The sequence below is a fragment of the Mobula hypostoma genome, chromosome 9, assembly GCF_963921235.1.
Source record: "Mobula hypostoma chromosome 9, sMobHyp1.1, whole genome shotgun sequence".
Classification (NCBI taxonomy): domain Eukaryota; kingdom Metazoa; phylum Chordata; class Chondrichthyes; order Myliobatiformes; family Myliobatidae; genus Mobula; species Mobula hypostoma.
In genome coordinates, this window is record NC_086105.1 from 109326647 (window position 1) to 109346507 (window position 19861).

Sequence of the window (19861 nt, forward strand, 5' to 3'; positions counted from 1 at the left end):
GCTGTATTCGCTGGAGTTTAGAAGGATGAAAGGGTATATCACTAAAACCTACCAAATATTGAAAGGCTTGGATAGAGTGAATGTGGAGAGGATGTTTCCAATCGTGGAAGAATCTAGGACAAGGGACGTAACCTCACAATAAAAGGACAACCATTTAGAAAAGAGATGAGGAGAAATTCCTTCAGCTAGAAGATGGTGAATCTGTGGAATACATTTGCAGAGGTGGCTGTGGATGCCAAGTCACTGGGTATATTTAAAGTGGAGTTCAAACTTCAAAATAAATTTTATTATCGGAGTACATATATCTCATCACATACAATCCTGAGATTTATTTTTCTATGGGCATACTCAGCAAATCTATAGAATAGTAATTTGTCAGTACCTCCAGTTGAACTTTGTCTTTTTGTGTGTTTCCCCCCCTAGCCGTCACTCTGTGGTTTTGTATTTCCAAGTGCTCCTGTCCGCGCTCCTGTCCCTGCTCCTGCTCTACTCCGGCCCCTGTATTACTGAGTACTCTGTCTCTCACCTGTTTCTCATTATTACCTGTTTTGCTGCCACTTCTGTCTCATTGTGCTCTACCTATCATCTGCCTCTCTGTTTATTGCGCAGTGTATTTTAGTCCTGTGTTTTCACTTATTTGTTGCCAGATTGTGCCAGTGAATCATCCTGAGCCTTTCCAGCATTGGTATCTGTACTCTCCGTCTGAATATTGACTCTGCCTGTTTCCCAATTCTGGGTTTTTGATTTCTCTGGATATCTTGATCTCTGCCTGAACTTTGACGCTGACTTTGTTTGCACCTCGGGATTTGTTACTCAATTAATATCACTGTGTGCACAGTACTGGGTCTGCGAATGGATCCCTGCTCCAGTGCCCTGACATAACTATAACAGGATCAATGAAAGATCAACCAGAAGACATACTGTGCAAATGCAAATATAAATAAAAAGCAATAAATAATGAGAACATGAAATAACAAGATAAAGAGTCCTTCAAGTGTGATCATTGGTTGTGGGACTATCTCAATGGATGGGCAAATGAAAGTCGATTTTCCCTTTTGTTCAAGAGCCTGATGCTAAGGAGTAGTAACTGTTCCTGAACCTGCTGGTGCGGGTCCTGAGGCTCTTGTACCTTCTACCTGATGGCAGCAGTGCGGAAAGAACATGGCCTGGGTGGTGAGCATCTCTGATGATGAATGCTGCTTCCCTATGACAGCATTTCATGTTTGGGAGGGATTTACTACCTGAATCCTCTACTTTTTGTAGGATTTTCCATTCAAAGCCATTGGTATTTCCATAACAGTCCGTGACGAAGCCAGTCAATACACTCTCCACTACATATCTTAGAAGTTTGCCAGAGTTTTTGATAACATATCAAATCTCCACACACTCCTAAGGAAGTAGAGACACTGCCGTGCTGTCTTTGCAATTGCATTTGCATACTGTGTCCGGGACAGGTCCTCTGAAATAGTAACGTTGAGGAATTTAAAGTTGCTAACCCTCTCTACCTCTTTCCTCCGATGAGGACTGGCTCATGGTCCTCGGCTTTCCCTCTCCTGAAGTCTACAATCATTTCCTTGGTCTTGCTGACACTGAGTGGGAGGTGGTTGTTATGACACCACTTGGCCAGATTTTCAGTCTCCCTCCTGTATGCTGATTCATCACCACCTTTGATTCGGCCCACAACAGTGGTGTCATCAGCAAACTTAAACATGGTGTTGAAGCTGTGCTTAGCCACACGGTCATAGGTGTAAAGCAGGTAGAGCTGGAGGCTACACACACAGCCCTGTGGTCCACCTATGATGATGGGGATCGTGGAGGAGATGATTTTGCCAATTTGAACTGACTGGGATCCGGGATCCATTTGCACAAGGGGGTATTGAGACCCAGGTCTTGGAGTTTACTGATTAGTTCTGAGGGAATGATGGTATTAAATGCTGAGATGCAATCAATAGCAAGCATCCTGATGTATGCACCTTTACTGTCCAGATGTTCCAGGGTTGTTTGAAGAGCCAATGAGATAGCATCTGCTGTGGACCTGTTGCTCTGTTAGGCAAATTGGAGCAGATCCAAGTTCCCTCTCAGGCAGGAGCTGATATGTTTCATCACCAAGCTCTAATCACAATGGATGTAAATGCTATTGGATGATAATCACTGAGGCAGATCACCACGCCGTTCTTGGGAACCGGTATAATTGAAGCCTGCTTGAAGCAGGTGGATATCACATACTGCAGAATCAAGAGGATAAAGATATGAGTGAAGACCCTGGCTAGTTGGTCAGCACAAATCTTTAGGACATGGCCAGGTACCCCATCTGGTCCAGATGATTTCCTTGGATTCACCTTCCCGAAGGCAGCCCATATGTCAGCTTCAGATACCGAGATCAAAAAATCATCAGGAGATGAAGGAGTTCACAATGGTTCCTCTATGTTCTGATGGTCAAAGTGAGCATAGAAGGCATTAAGCTCACCTGGAAGTGAAGCCCTACCGTCCCCCCATGTTTCTAGATTTAACTTCATAGGAGGTTACAGCTGTTGATCATCCCTAGCTGATCGAGTTTGGTCCGGAATCTCCACTTTGCCCGTGAGATGGCTTTCTGGAAATCATACCTGCACCTCTTGTAGCATTGGTCTCCAGATTTCAATGCATCTGATCTGGCCCTCGGCTAATTTCAGATCTCATCGTTCATTCAGGGTTTCTGATTGGGGAAGACTCTGAATGATTTAGTAGGGGCACTCTCATCTACAGCTGTTCTAATAAAGTCCGTTACAACCTTGGTATATTCACTCAGATCTCTAGATGAGTGCTTGAACACGGCCAAGTCCTCTGACTCAAAGCAATCTTATAATTGTTCCTCCTCCTCCAACTGGCATACAGGCAGAAGTAAGGTTCCAGAGGAGGAGCACGGCCAAGTGATCCAATTTACGAAAAGGCAGTCTGGGCAAGGAACAGTAGGCATTCCTTATCTCAGTGTAGCAGTGGTCTAGTATGTTGGGACCCCTGGTGCTACAGGTTACATGCTGGTGATAACTGGGCAGGGTTTTACTTCAAACAAGCCTTGTTGAAGTCTCTGACCATAATTTGAAATGCATCAGGATGGGCTGTTTCTTGATTGCAGCTGACATCGTGCAGTATCAGATTCTTGACTAGTTAGGATGCCAAAGGTTTCGGGGAGAAGGTAGGAAATGGGATTGAGAGGACCATGATTTAATGGAAGAGCAAATTCAATGGGCTGAATGGCCTAATTCTGCACCTATGTCTTATGATATAAAAAAAGCTAAATTCTTGATCAACTCACTAAGCTGTCATATTGAAGTGATTGAAAGGGAAGAGTATTAATAACTAATATGTTTCATTTGTGGTCTCATTGATGGGCAAATAAACAGATGTCAAATAAAACCCTGAGTAAGGAAGCTCAGATATTGTTTGTACCCAGGTATCTAACATTGCATTATTCTGAAAGTATGTGATATTTGTGTCAATTATTTTCCTTTTTGTGAAACTGTTTATGTGAGTCATAATGTTCCATACTTTACTTTCATCCCTCCACACTTACTGATCTTTACCCATTCGGTAAGCTTCAGGTACTGAGCCAATTAACTGGAATTAGGAAATGAATCCTGCTGTGATTTGACAGGCTTTGCAATTAATCTGATATTATAATGGCTTCCAGCCTGCTCTTTAGTTGTAAACCAACTGATATTATTGACAAATGAAGTACGAATACATGAGTCGAATACACTCAGATCTTTTCATGGGCATATTTTGTTGACTCCAGTATTTGCTGAATACAAAACCTCATTTCTTTTTGATAAAACTATTTTCCCACATCACTTGCTTTGGTTATATTCTTCCCCAGCTTTGATTTTTTTTTGCTCTCTATATTATTCTTCTATCATTCATCTCCCTGAATTTCTATTTTGATTATATCCAGTGGCATCTGGATTTATAAATAGGTTATCCATTTTCACCTTTTAGTCCAGGCATGTACATTTGTATAGGCTGTGCCCTCTTTTATTGCAGCAAAGTAAAAACAGCTGAGAAAATTCAGGGATAGAATGAAAGCAAGAGCTGTTGCCAACCAGCTCTGTAATTCAGAAATAACCAGAACACCCTGCACAACACTTGCAATTGAGCAAGGAGGAATTTTGGCTGAAATAGAGCGCACATGTCAGACATTTGAGATGTAGGATTCTCTGTGTTTTTCAGTGTGTGCATTTCCCTCTAGAGAGAGTGGAACCTGATTTCCTGAGCAAATGGGAGAGAGCGGAATCTGATTTCCTGAGCAAAAGGGAAAGCAAATGCATCTCCAGTTACTCTGCCACTTAGACGACGATCAGCATCTTTATGTGGATTCAATGGTCTCGCTGGATTAAATCCAATAAGCTAAATTAGATAGTACTTATCAGTAGCACTGTACATAAATATAAGGATTGACCGTAGAGCATGGCATGATTGAATAAACAAGTCCTTAGAGTTAGAGGACTGTGTGTGTGCGTGGGTGGGAGGGAGGAATGGGGCTTATTTTGCTATTGCTGTTTTGTTGCTTGTGTTCTGTGTTGGCCCCTGAACATCATGGACATGTTATGTTGACGTCGGAGTGCGTGGCGACACTTGCAGGCTGCACCCTGCACACCCTCGGGTGTGTTGGTTGTAAATACAAACAACACATTTCACTGTATGTTTTGATGTCCACATGATAAATACACTTGAATCTTGATCTTAATTACCTGCCTAACAAAACTATAATCATATTTTCAAAATTCTGGCAAGGTATCAGTAAACAAGTCAAAGTAAAGGTCAGAAAGTGAATTCAAAGCAGAATATCATTATTTCAGAATATTTTACCCCATTCATTCCCAGAAATGCTCTTGCTTACACAAATTAAGCGATGAACACCATTAATCACTTCCTGCCTCTATTGGTTATAAATTCAATGGATCTAATTTCATTGATCATTTCCTTGAAAGGATCACATTCTATTGACATGAACTGCTTTTCCATAACTGCTAACTAAGGTGGAGTCTATTATAGGCTTTAAGGTGTAAAAAATATTTAAAGTACGAGAAGATACAAGGATACGGGGCAGTGGAAGACTGAGAGGAGTGGAATTAATTTAAGTTTGAACTAGCAAAGCACTCCACCATAGCATAAATGAAATGACTGGAAATACTCAGTATTTGTAGAGAGAAAAAGGAAAAGTAGGGAACAGACAGACAGAAATGGAGACTGAAAGAGAAAGAATTAATATTTCATTTTGATGAATACAATGCCATAACTGATATAGAAAGGACAGATAGAGGCGTATTGTGCAAATGTGGGTCCTGGTAGAGAAAATCAATCTCATCTTGTTTCCCAGTGAGATGCAAATTCTTATGTAGTACACAGTTTTAGCATCAGTATTGACAGTAAACTCCATAAGTCCACATCTTTTCTCCACTTCTCTCTTGCATCTTTTATTCCTTGCGCCCTTGAACCATTCGCAGAATAGACATCGTGCGACTTCAACAATTCTATCAATAATGCAAATACATGACCCCAAAGTTTCTAATTATTCATGGAATATAGTATTACATTTTAAATTCAAGCCATTTTTACAAGTTGTAAGAGGTTTTCCAAACTATAGAACAGAAGAATATCCTTAGCAAATGGAACAGCTACTCTCCTGCCTCCTTGTGCCAACAACAAAATGCCCACTCTTTGTTCAACAATGAAATAAGAAGAAATTATTTAGGGTAATGTTAGGTCTTTAAACGTGTTTAACTATCCATAGCTATTATCATTTATGTTGAAAGCGCACATATTATGGTGCTATTATCATATGGACAGAAACAATGAATGGATCACATTTGCTATTCAATTCAATGAATGGTCATTGTTTACCTAGGAGAGGTCCTGCTGAGATTGTTACCATGCATATTTACACCAGAGTAATTCAACCAATTTATACCCGAGTAATTCAACTTCAACTGTACAATTGCAAAATATATATACAAAAAGAATTTGGATTTCTTTTAAGACCAGGATAAGAAACGGTCAATAGCAATACAGTACTTGTTTGACATATGTAGCACCTCATTAGCAGTTTGAGACTGATTTTTGTTTTGCACAACTCCGGTCCCAGTTGAATAAACAAATAAATAAATTCACATACCTAAGAATGATAAATGAAGTTTGAATAAATGATTGGAAGACATACTCAGATTCTTTCACAGGCATTTTAGTTGACTCTACTTTTTTGCCAAGTAAAAATCAAATAAATTCAGATAGTCAAAAAATTGAAATTGCCTGAATATATACCACAAAATAATAGAGAATGCATTTTCTTAAACATTGCCCTGATATTTGCTTTCTTGTACCTATTTTATTTACGGTACACTAAAAATGTCTCTGCGATTTCAATCAAATCTGTTGCATATAGAGCGGAAGTTGATAGCTTCCTGATCGGTCAGGGCATCAAAGGATATGGTGAGAGGGCAGGTGTATGAGGTTTAGTGAGATTCGGGATCATCTGTTATGGAATGGCAGAGCAGACTCGATGGGCTGACTGGCCTAACTCTGTTCCTATGTCTTATGGTCTTATAATGAAAGGCTCAAGATAATATGATTATACGATCATGCATATGAATCAAACAGTGCTTCCACGAGTGGAAGAAAATCTTTTTTTTTGCTATGTTAAAATCCAGATTAGACAAAGATCAAAAATAACTGTTTATTTACCTTCACCACTTCAGGGTCCTTGGGTTCCCTAATTATGTTTCCGGATTGGAGATTTTCATAACTCTGGAGGTCTACAGGGGTGGCTTGCACGGTCCTAGGTGTGTGCAGGGAGATAACTAGCAGGCCAATCATAAATCCACAGGCAAGTCCTAAGTAGAGGCCAGAGAAGAACGATGGCAATGGCAATACAAAATAGCTGTAAGCAAGAGTGGCAAAACATATCAGAGTTTTACTTGGCACTTTTGGAGAAGACTGTGGAGTCAAGGTTCTGTCTGAGTAGGAAAACATTGGTTCATGACTGCACAACGTATTGTCTTGACTGGGCTTTGTTTCGATAATTTGTAACACATCTCCATATGAGCATATCTCATACCTAGTGCCATTGTTGTCCCCATCACTCTGAGAAAAGGATAGACATTGTTTCTTCTGCTTTCCTTTTGCATGCTTTCCTGGAGAACTCTGTGCATTAGGTGGTCTTTCACTCTCTTTCCTTTCTGATTTAAGTATCTCCATTCTGAACTTCTCAAGCCCAGATCTTGCATTCTTACTACCTGTATCATTGCTACAATGTTCAGGTCCGACATCACAGAAGGAGTTAGCACTACACATATTTGATGGTGATGGTCGAAATTTGGGGCTTCCAGCACTATCATCTCCTATCATCTTGCTTAACATATTCAAAGGCTCTTGTATAGCCTCTGAAAGTTTTCTTTTTGTGTCTTCCAGTTTGGCTTCTACTTCAGGGACTTTGAAAAAACTGATTTTACACTCAGTGGGTGAAAGCAGAGGTGATGGTGGAGCTGTTTTTGAATCACCATTTCTTCCCTTGTGCTGCGTTAACTGGCGCCAAAGATGCATGTTTAGCCTTGAGTCTGATTTTGATTGTGCAACCTCGGGCTCGTGGCGTGAAATTTCAGTCGAGATAGACTTAACAAGGTTTAGCAAAGGCTTCGGTTTCAGGGAAGATGTATCTCTGGATTCAGTTTCTGCAGACAGTGATTTAACTAGGCTCATGAAAGGTGTTGATTCTGAGGAACTGTAGGAGTTTGATGAAGATGACATAGGGGATGATACCAATGGGAAAAATAATTCACCTAAAAATCCAGAAACAGAAGGGGAAGAAGGCAGGGATGAAGCTGGCAACGGTAAATTTAGGCACTCGTCAGAAAAGGGAATATTCAGTTCTGATATTCCTTCTTTATCCACTGCTAGACTTCTTCCAACATTCTCTCCAGCTTTTGAAGAGGTTGTTTCATTTTCTCCTAAATTTACCCAGTGCTCACTGTTTGTTGGTGACGTTAAATGGATGACAATGCCCTCGCCCTGGGAAACAATAGGTTTTTTGTGTTGTCTTTGAACATTTTCTTCCACTTTGGATACAGTTGAAGAGCTTGACAACATTTCCTGGTTCTCCTCTCCTAGATCTGCCATTACTTGCAGCTTAGCGATTGATTAATCTTTCTGCAAAGGAAATTACAATAGATGTTATGACAATAGAAATAAGAAATTATGTTTTAATACCACCTTTAATATTATAAAACATCCAAGTTTCATGGAAGTATAATTACACAAAATTTGACATCAGTCACATAATGAAATATTAGGGCGTGAGTCTTAAACCTCAGGCCTTCTAATTCAGGGATGGCGCAACCAAGCCAGCTATCTGATATTCAGACAGCTATCTAATTTAACTATGAAATAAAAATCCTGGTCATTATTTTACAGATAAATCTGGATTCCATTGAAAGGAAGTTTGCACAAAATATGTTATTTTATTAAGCAGCTTTCTGTACTCTTGTTCTATACACACACTAGGCAAGAATATTTGTTTTTTTCCCTCTGTCCTTAGTGTGTACAGTTGTTGGTTTCTATAGAAAGTGTTGAAATTCAAAGGGGACAGGTTAACAAGTAGAAAGCATCTAAGTGGCCATTGACACAAAGAAAGTGAATGGCAGTCTGCAGTTACTGAATACATACTGCTAGCATCCAATGTCCACCATCAGGGCTGTGCGTCAGCTTCACATCTGCTCTCGTAAGTAGTATTTCGAATGACATGTCAAAAAGTCCTGAGAAAAATCATGGAAAGGAAATGAATTGTTGTTGCACAGAGCAAAACGTTATGTAATTTACTACACACATAATGACCATTACAGGGATTTGTAAAAATTACAGCAGTTGGGCATGTTCTATGGGGCGGGGTTTTCAAATGGAACTACTCTGCTCTCATGTCTCCGCTTCTTCTCCATGGCAAGTTTGCTTGTGGTTCATTCAATGAGCTAATTCATTCAAAGTTTAGTAGACATACAGAATCTCACATACGATCTTGCAAGGTTATGAAAGTGAAGGAGATGGTCTAGACAAGTGATAAAGACTTTTGTCCAACACAAGGTACCAATACAGTGCAGATATAATCATTGCATACTAGAGAGGCTCAGGTTTCCCAATCAGAATATGAAGCACACGGCTATGAATTGTTGTAATAGATGTAATGGAAAGGGTTAATTGCTTGTGTATCTACAAAGCATTTCAATCATCAGAGCAAAGGGCACATGCTCTCAGCAAGTCTAGAACATTGATTATGAATCAAAGCAATACCATTCCTGTAATATCTTCACAATAAGAAAGTCTTCACAGCATTGAGGTCAAGATAATCAATGAAGAATTGCATTTATATGTCATTTGCAAAGGCAGAAAGCAGAACAACTGCAATGTAAAAGTGTAGTAAATTGGCCAGTACATTACCACTGCAGCTGATGTCTCAGTTATGGGCATGGAGTAATAAAACACTGATGGAGAATACAGTAAAATATGAAGAATGTAGTAAACTTGGTACTAGCTGTTAAAAAGCTGTTGTGGTTTACAAGTGACTTCATTACATACACTCATGGGATTGTCTAGTGTATGTGATGCAGCAATTATCTGTAGAGACTTGCCAAAGCAGTCTGCAGAGACCACTGGAGTAAACAGTCACGGTGGGCTGCAGCTCCAGAATCTCTCAGTCCGTTCAGTTTCCCACTCCAAGGTTATACAAAGCACCCTAGGCACTACAAGAATTAAGTTTACTGTATCACAACTATCAGTATAAGGTATTGCCCATGGATTTAGCTGTTTTACGTGAATCAATCCACACCCTTGGGCAGAGACTTGAAATTGGACTGGAAAGTCACAATGAATATAGATCCTACATTGAGATATTGAGCACGGCGCAACAGCCTTTGAAACCCTCATGAATTTATTGTTTAAATAGAAAACATGTGCATTGTAATAAAATGTGTTGATTTGATGGTATATAATGAATGTGAAGAAAGATGCGTGTTGGCGCGTGGCCAAGTGGTTAAGGCGTCGGTCTAGTGATTTGAAGGTCGCTAGTTCGAGCCTTGGCTGAGGCAGCGTGTGTGTCCTTGAGCAAGGCACTTAACCACACAATGCTCTGCGACAACACCGGTGCCAAGCTGTATGAGTCCTAATGCTCTTCCCTTGGACAACATCGGTGGCGTGGAGAGGGGAGACTTGCAGCATGAGCAACTGCCGGTCTTCCATACAACCTTGCCCAGGCCTACGCCCTGGAAACCTTCCAAGGCGCTAATCCATGGTCTCAAGAGACTAACGGATGCCTATAAAGATATAAAGAAAAAGAAAGAAAGATGTGTACCTTGTATTTCCTGTATATATTATGGAATGGAGTATATTTTTGAAATACATAAACAGCAAATGTTTCAAAATCAGACTTTAAGTCACAATTGGAAAAAAATATGCAAAAATGTTCAAGGACACCTACTAAGATATAACAGTTACATAGTTGATATCCACATCAACCAAGGAGCAGAACCAATCTATGTTAGATTCAAGTGATAGAAGAATTAGATAAAATAGAATCAAATGGAGTTCTAGCAAAGCCAAGCTCTGGGCAACACCAACTGCAAAAGCCCTTAAAGCACGACAAGACTATTTTACCCTGTGTATATCACACATTGATATTAAACCATGCATTTGATGGTGAACAGTTATATAGAATTTCTATGTAAGTATAGCAGGAGCAGAAGTCTTCACCAAATTAGACTTATTACATGCTCGTACTTAGCTGAATGTAGACTAGGAGAGACAAACAGTACACGTTTCACAATGAATGCACATAAGGATTTTCATTCTACCAAAACTATCTTAGAATAAGTAATTATCATTAAAGACCATTCAAGCTATAACAGACAATGTGGAGATTGTGATCAAGATGTACTAAAAGCCACAAATACTAATGAAGAAACTCTTTGACTATTAGATGTGGTAATTAGTTTTACAGACAAAAAGTAAAACACAATGGAAGCAAGTATGTGTTTGCACGGAAATAAATGTTGGGCTAAAAGCAGATGCTGATGGATTGCAATCAAAGAAAAAGTGGAAGCCCCTGTGAAGGCAAGGAAACCTAAAAGCATCGAAGAACCTACCACCACAATGCTCTTATGTTTAAGAGTAGATCAATGGGTCGATAGTTAGCCAGATTTCATCTACCATGCTTTTTCATTGTCCTGCATATGTCAGTACTACAGTTCCACTTATACACATCTGGTTCTGACATCCATGGAGCAGTCTTTTGTTAATATCACATTATCCATTACTATCCAAACCAAGATGAAAGCCAGTTAAGCTACATTGTTATGTGTCCCTTTGAGCACTTCCAAGGTTGGGGCTTGTTTTATATACCCCAAACCTGATTCCTTTGTGAACAGATTTACATTCTGATGGTCCTCCATCTTGCAGGTGCTCGCCAATAAGGATGGAGCAAACTGACCTTATGTAGTCACTGTCAAACACAAGTGGCTAGCTACAAACTGCAAAATCAACATCCGTAGGGCAAAAACCACGAGAGACCATTAACATTATTAAAATCAGTAGCAGAGACTACCTGTAATCTAATTTTCATCAGTCTACATAATCAATTCATGGTTAATTGGTTTTTTCCTGTAAGTTTGATTGATTTTTTCCCTTAGTTATCTGATAACAGTATAAAAGACGGTATCACACTAAATTTGCTGCTTATCCTCATAAAAACCAATTTATGTCAGTGAGATTTAATATATTAAGTGGGAATAAGCTGTTGCACAATCTATGCTTTTACAGTTTGTCATTCTTTCAATGAATTTGAGAGAGATTTTTTGAGCTCTTCTTCAATTTTTTGGTTCATTTTCAATCTCTCAATTCTACTGCAGTGGGGGCCAGGTGACTAACATTGCAATTTTATCCATATATTTCATTAATCCTGATCACTGATGAATCAAAGTGTAACTTTTTTCCCTTATAAAGTACGAACCGTTTTTAAAAGTTAAGACAGATCGAACACAGCAAATGATTTCATTTCATGCGGCTCCTGTGACCTAAAATTACATGGAATGCAGAAATGATTGATGAATATAATTAACTCTGTGAAATCTAATAATTACCTTTCCCCATTACCAAGATGAATTTCTTAATGTAGGTTAAACCCCTAAATGAAAAACCTGTTTTCAATACATTCCAAATGTCCCTCATTTCATTATAAATGAATGGGATAATTCACATTATCCAGCTCACAGTATGGAATGTTACGTGCCAATCCTCCACTGCGCTCACTGTCAAACTGGATATTGAATGGCTTTCCATATGCTGCAATATCTGAATTAAGCATGATAGATATTCAATCTTATTTTTGACCTAAGAAGATAAAGGTCTGTACATAACTCACTTCAATTGCTTTCCCTGTTGCTAAAGGTAAACCTGAACAAACATTGTGTGTTCTGCTGATTCTTCTTTCCCTCTGGCATCACATAAACAGCAATCACATGAAAAGCATCCATTGAGCATAAATTATACACAACTTCTACAAGAAAAAAAAACAATTAGAATAGAAAGCAGTCATTTAGTGCAAAAGTGATCATAAACAGTAGATATTTGCATTTTCCCAGCTGGTTCAGGAACCAAATGGTTGAAGGGAAGTAGATGTTTATTTATTTATTTAGCGGTAGAGCACAGTAACAAGCCCTTCTGGCCCATATGAACCTGTGCTGCCAATTACAGACGTACACCTATTAACTGTACGTCTTTGGAATGTGGGAGGGAACCAGAGCACCTGGAGGAAACCCATGCATCACGGGGAGAACTTAAAAAAAACTCCTTACAGAAAATGGCGGACTTGAAACTGGGTTGCTGCCACTGCAATAGTGTCACAGTTTGGCTGCACGACTGTGTTTTTGAAACTGCTGGAGCATACGCTGCAGACAGCATCACTAACCATTATCTAGTTATTATTGTGTTGCTGATTGAAATCTCACTATGTGCGATTTTTTGTGATTCCATCATTAGTTCAATGACTGCACTTCTAAAATACTTCATTGGCTGTAAAATTCTTTGGAATGTCCTGAAGTTATGAAAAGTTCCATTGTAAAAGTTTGTTGTGTTTATTTTGCCTTATAGCACACTCGGAGCAACTATTTTATGTAAGAGCAACTCATACTTTATTTTCAACAATATTATTTGTCTAGATGTTGTCATCCAAGAGCCTGCTTGATCGTCTGGAAATGCTTCAAGATCTTGACATAGATGGGAAAGATATATGTTTCTTAAGATGCTTATACTGGGACCAGACAGCATCCATCAGAATAGAAGGAGAAGTGAGTGAGTATGTGAATATCATGAGAGGAGTCAGGCAAGGTTGTGTCTTTTTGCCAGACTTATTCAACCCGTATAGTGAAAATATCTTGAGAAGTATCAAAGACATCAAAGGATTGACAATTGGAGGCCATAATATAAATAATATCAGATATGCTGATGACATCGTACTAATAGCTGACTCAGAAACAAAACTACAAGAAATACTCACTATAGTGGCAGCAGAAAGTAATTTCATCAATCAACACCAAGAAGACAGAAAGCATGGTCATCTCCAGAAAGACAAACATCCCACAATGTGTGATCAAGATCGGAAATACAAACATCAAACAAGTCAACAAATTCATATATCTTGGCAGCCTAATAACAAGTAATGGCAGGCATGACACAGATATCAAATACCTCTGTACAGAATAGCAATGGTGAAAGAAGCTTTCCAAAAAATGAAGACCATATTAACAGACAGAAAGATGAGCACGTACATTAAAAACAGAATACTGCAGTGCTACATTTATTTTACTCTGACTTATGGAAGTGAATGCTGGACCATTTCCCCAGCAATGGAAAAGAGACTAGAAGCGGCTGAATTATGGTTTTACAGGAGAATGTTAAAAATATCATGGACCACACACACATCAAATGAAGAAGTTCTCAGAAGAGCCCAAGCAGTTTGATCACTCATACCAACAATAAGAAAAAGACAACTCAGATTTCCAGGACACATCATGCGGAAAGATGAACTAGAAAAACTCATACTCTCTGGAGAGATTGAGGGGAGTAAACCTAGAGGAAGACCTCGGCTTATGTACATTAAAAACATAGCCAGGTGGCTACACATCGAGGAAATGGAAGTCATCCAAAAAACGAAGGATCGATCTATATGGAAAACCATGGTCACCAAAGTCCGCATCGGATATGGTACCTAGACAGACAGACAGATGTTGCACAAGCTGCACTGCTGAAAGAGAGAAATTGGATTTGATCATCATCCAAAACCATTCCCAGTGATTTGTTCCAGAATTGATACTGGATGTATAATATTAACCTTATAATTGGGGTCTTTATAATGGGGACCATTCAACATTATTTGCTTTTTACTAGCAAGAGTGGACAGAAGGAATGTGTGTAAGTTCCTGATATCATGGTTATTAGAAGTGAGGTTGGCTCAATTCCATTGTGCACAATGGGATTTCATAGTTGCAGATCCTGAAAAAAATGCTTATTGTTCTATGCACTTCCCACTTAATCATCATCCCAACAAATTCTTTAATAAACCACACTTATTAAGCAACAGTTAAAAAATAGAACAATACAGCACAGGAATAGGCCCTTCAGTTCACAACAACTGTGCTGATTTCTATGCTGAATTAAACGAATTCTTTTCCTGCCTGTGCATGGTCCATATTCCTCCATTCCCTGCACAATCAAGTGTGTATCTAACAGTCTTTTAAACACCACTATTGTACCTGCTTCTGTCATTTCCCGGCAGCCCACTCTAGGGCACCTACTGCTCTGTGTTAAAAAATACCTCCCTGCCCATCTCTTTTAAACTTTAGCTCCTCTCACCTGAAATTCATGCATCTTGTACTTGACATTCTACCCTGGAAAAAAGAATATGATGGCCTACCCTATCTATGCTTCTCAAAATCTTATGAACTTCTACAACGTCTCCTCTTAGCCTTTGGTGCGCCAGAGAAAACAACCTCTCCTTATATCTCATGCTCTTTAATCCAGGCAGCATGCTGGTGAACCTCTTCTGCACCTGTTGCAAAGCCTCCACATCTTTCTCATAATGGACTGGCCAGAGTGCACACAATACTGCAAATGCAGCCTAAACGAAGTTTAGTATAGCTGCAATTTGACTTCTTGACTCTTATCCTCAGTGCCCTGACCAATAAAGGCAAACATGCCTATTACTTCTTTACCATCCTATCTATTCTCCTGGTGACTTTCAGTGAGCTATGGACTTGAACCCAAGGTTCCTGTGCTCCAATAATGTTAAGGATCCTGCCATTAACAATATACCCTCTACTTTCATTAGCACTCTCGAAGTGCAAAACCTCATACTTGCAAAAGTTACCAGGTAATCCTTGCAACATTTTCATTGTTATCATTTTTTTTCATCACAATTTACAATCATCATCATCATCATCATCATCAGGTGCCATGCCCAGTTTGAGCTCTGACTGCCATGGCCCACACACTCCTGTTTCAGGTCAAGTGGATCAATTCATTGGTATTCATTTCCATTTCTCTGGCTGCTGGCTCCATCATCATTTGTCTTTGCCTTCCTTTTGCTTTCTTAGCTTCAATCTTTCCAATAATTACCGTGCATTCTAACTCCTCTTTCCTAATCACATGTCCAATGAAGTTACATTGCCTTTTCATGAACTCATACATTATTTCTCTTTTTGTGCTTGCTCTGTTCATGACATCCTCATTAGATATTTGTTTCGTCCATGATATTCTTTGCATCCTCCTCAAAAACCACATCTCTGCTGCTTCAATTCGTTTCCTCATGTTACTAGATATTGTCCAACATAGCTGGATCCATATAACATAACTGGATAAATGTAACATTTCAGTACTCTGAAGCGGGTTGTCATGCCTAGTTTAGTGTGGGTCAGTATACTCTTCATTCTCATAAAGGTGTCTTTTGTCATCCCTATTCTTCTCTTGATGTCCATGTCGCACCTGCCATCTGATGTCACCCAGCTTCCTAAGTAGCAAAAGTTCTGTACTTGTTTTATGTCTTGCCTGTTTATTTTCAGCCTGCAGATAGGATTCTCCTTCTTTCTGGATATCACCATACATTCTGTCTTTTTGCAATTGATAGATATATCCATTTTTGCACTCTCTTCAACAACTATATCAATTAAGTCTTGTAATTCTTCCTCCATACTTGCAATTAACACAGTGTCATCCGCATATCTGAAATTATTGATGTTTTCACTGCCAACTTTGATGTCCAAGATGTCTTTTATTTTTTGCAATATTGTTTCACTGTACACATTAAACAAATCAGGGGAGAAAACACACCCTTGTCTAACGCCTCTCGTGATTTTCATAAACGGACTCACTTCTCCATCTATTCTTACAGTGGTAGTTTGTTCCCAGTACAGATTTCCAATTAGGTGGAGGTCTTTCGAATCTAGATCTGGAGTTTCCTGTGATATTTCAAATAACTTATTGTGCTTCACTTTATCAAATGCTTTTGTGTAGTCGATAAAACAAACAGATCTTATTGCACTTGAATAGCTTGTTTTGATAGTAACCTTAACACCAATATTGCATTTCTTGTACCTTTGTCTTTCACAAAACCACATTGTTCTTTACCTATTTCAGCTTGTATCTTACTTTTAGCTCTTGTCATTAAAATTCTTAGAAGTATCTTGGTGATATGACTCATTAAACTTATGGTCCTATGTAATTTATGTTCTATTGCTCCAGGTTTCTTAGGAAGAGTGATAAATACTGATTTTTTTCATCTCTTCTAGTATTATTCCAGTCTCATAAATGTCATTGATTAAATCAGTAGGTTTTTCAATTCCATAATCTTCAAGGGCAATAATTTGTTCTATTACTAATTCATCAGGACCTGCTGCCTTTCCTTTCTTCATTTTATTTATTGCATTATGAACTTCAGATTTTAAAATACTTGGACCTTCAATGTTTTTCTTAATTTCTGGCTTTTCGCCTCCATCATCTTCAAACAATTCCTGAATATACTCAGTCCATATGTTCATAATCTCATCTTTTTCCATAATAACGGTACCGTCCTTTGCTTTCAAACATCCACCTGAAGAACAGAGGAGCCTTTTACCAGTGATATTCTTGATTTGTTGATGTACCCTTTTTGGATCAGTAATAGGGATTCTTTCTATTTGCTCACCTTCCTGGTTTAATCATTCTTTGACTTTTTCATATAAGCTTTTAACTCTTTTATCCATAGGATTTACAATACAAAGATAAAAAAAACATTACTGGTTTGTTTTTTCAGTCCTTGGCAAGAACAGCAGGAAGTCACGACAGTAATTCCCAGCCCTCTACTAAGTGAGTCATCGTTCCATTCAAAGACTCCAGTGCCCATTCTCGATGTGAAAATGACCCTGCTCTCACATAGAGAGACAAGAATCAGAATGTCTCTGATTCCAGCAAGGGTATATGCAATCTTCAAGAAAAATTGATTATTGACATATCCAAATTACATTTCTGTGGCAGCAATTCAATGGGATACCCATTACAGGCTTGAAAACCGCTACATCAGAAAAAGCATTGTTCTGTGTTGCAAATATGTTGTTTCCAATTCTGTATGGTTGCTTCACAACTTGCTGCCATTAGCTGTTATGCATGAATGAAGTCAGAGAAAATATAAGCTACATATCTGAAGAATTTAATGTTAAATTACAATTTTTTTACATGCTAGATTTTGCAGCATTGTCTTTAAGACAGTCTGTGCAAAACTGGCAAACAAAGCATATACAGATAGATGTCTTTTTCTCCACTGAAGTTGAAGTTTTGATAAAAGGAGAAACAGCATCTATAGGCAAAGGAGGTTGTGTTACATAAGGTAATTAGCGAAAGAGCCAGAGGCATTTATAAAGAATGTGGTTTATGCAACAAGTTGTTATGATCTTGAATGCACTGCCTGAAGCAGATTCAATATTGATTTTATACTTATATAATGTTTAAATGAAACTGGTAAGTGGATGATAGTTTACTTCACTAGATATTCTAAGCGTTTAATTATTCAAAAGGCAAACTACTTTTATATTGTTACATGTAACTGGAAAATGTTATTGATAGCTAATTCTAACAGGATAGAGGTGATTTTCAGTGCACTATTTTGTGATAATAAATATCCATCATTTCTGATCGTGCACTTTTTTTTAATCAATTCTCTAAATTATATCTATTTTAGTATTTAAGTGCTCCAGTTCTTTCTGCTTGATTTACGACAACTTGCTTCAATATATTTGAGCCAATCTCTTTGGCTTTATTTCTGGATTTTGATTCTGCTCTTTGACGACTGCTTGGGCTGATTATTAATCCCAAGTGCTCAGTCCTTTATTTTCTTTTGTGCTTTATCACAATAGACTGAACTATGCTGCTGGCTAAATTGATCTGGACACATATTATTTTCTGAAGGATCCATTTCCGTTTGCTGGAAATGTTCACCCTGCTTCACTCTGACTCATTATGCCATTTCTCTGAGAATTAATGCCAATAATTCCAAAAAAAACACATTCTTGGGAAATGTAATGGAAAGAATACATCAATCACCATCGCCATTATTCTCTACCTGAAGCTTTCCATCACATATCTATGTTTTGATGCTCATAGACAAAATGTGGTACAAATTTGTCCTCAGTGATTTGTACAACATATTGCCGTAACTATAATGTGATAGTCTGTGTCTGAGTACAGTGCTCAGCTGGTAACAAATTTTGCATTTAGCGCAACAGAAGTCAAGTTTCCGGCCCTATTGAAGTGTTAATTTGTCTTCAAGAAATCTGTATTGATGTATTTATTTGTCACAAAGAACTTCATCCCATTAAGCAGTTTGTTTTTTGTTATCCTGGTCTCTTGTGTGCCCTCTGCTTTCATTGTTTTACCATTGGTGAATGAACCTACAGCTGCTTGAGCCCTACGTGCTAATATATAATCCCTAAGGGTCTCCACTTCCCTCTGATCCTCACTTCCCTGGTTCTCGCTTCTGTCTTTTGTTTTTGTAAACCTACTTCATTGGATTGAATTGAATTGAGTTGTCTTTCTTGGTCCTTCACATACATCAGGAGTAAAAATCTTTACGTTACGTCTCCACAATGTGCAAATTACAGTAATTTGTGATGAATGGTATGTACAGTAAGATATACAACAGAATAGTCAATATAGCTTAGAAATGTGATTGTGTCAGTGTAAATTAATCAGTCTGATGGCCTGGTGGAAGAAGCCTGTTTGTCCTGTGTATGTAAAGTGTATACTGAGGAACTTGAAGCTGTTCATCCTCTCAACCCTGGATCCATTGATGTTAATAGGGGCTAGCCTGTCTCCATTCCTCCTGTTGTCCACAACCAGCTCCTTTGTTTTTGTGACATTGGGGGAGAGGTTGTTTTCTTGACACCACTGTGTTAGGGTGATAACTTCCTCTCTGAAGGCCACATCATTATTGTTTGAGATAAGACCAATCAATGTAGTATCACCTGCAAATTTATTTGGGAGATTGGAGCTGTGGGTGGCAACACAGTCATGGGTGTACAGAGAGTAAAGGAGTCGGTTTATTATACAGCCCTGAGGGGCTCCTGTATTGAGAATCAGAGGGGCAGAGGTGAGGGAGCCCACTCTTACCACCTGCTGGCGATCTGACAGGAAGTCCAGGATCCAGCTACACAAGGCAGGTGAAGGACGAGGTCTCTGATCTTCTTGTTGAGCCTGGAGGGAATTATGGTGTTGAATACTGAACTGTAGTCCAAGAACAGCATTCTCACAGAAGCATCCCTGTTCG

General features: G+C 38.8%; 1 protein-coding gene and 1 long non-coding RNA gene across 4 annotated transcripts in view; one reads left to right on the forward strand and one right to left on the reverse strand.

The window, feature by feature from the left end:
• LOC134351937 (uncharacterized) overlaps nt 1-19861 on the forward strand; it is a 111099-nt gene that overhangs the window by 68829 nt on the left and 22409 nt on the right. The gene's annotated exons all lie outside the window — the stretch shown is intronic.
• Nucleotides 1-19861, reverse strand: part of tex2l (testis expressed 2, like) — a 106729-nt gene that overhangs the window by 64500 nt on the left and 22368 nt on the right. For all 3 annotated transcript variants that reach the window (XM_063058875.1, XM_063058874.1, XM_063058876.1), the window contains exons 2-3: nt 8695-8783; nt 6718-8178 (exon numbers count right to left, since the gene is read on the reverse strand). In XM_063058875.1, coding sequence (XP_062914945.1) covers nt 6718-8148 — 1431 coding nt within the window. In that variant the 5' untranslated portion in view covers nt 8149-8178; nt 8695-8783. The remainder of the gene's footprint in view (nt 1-6717; nt 8179-8694; nt 8784-19861) is intronic.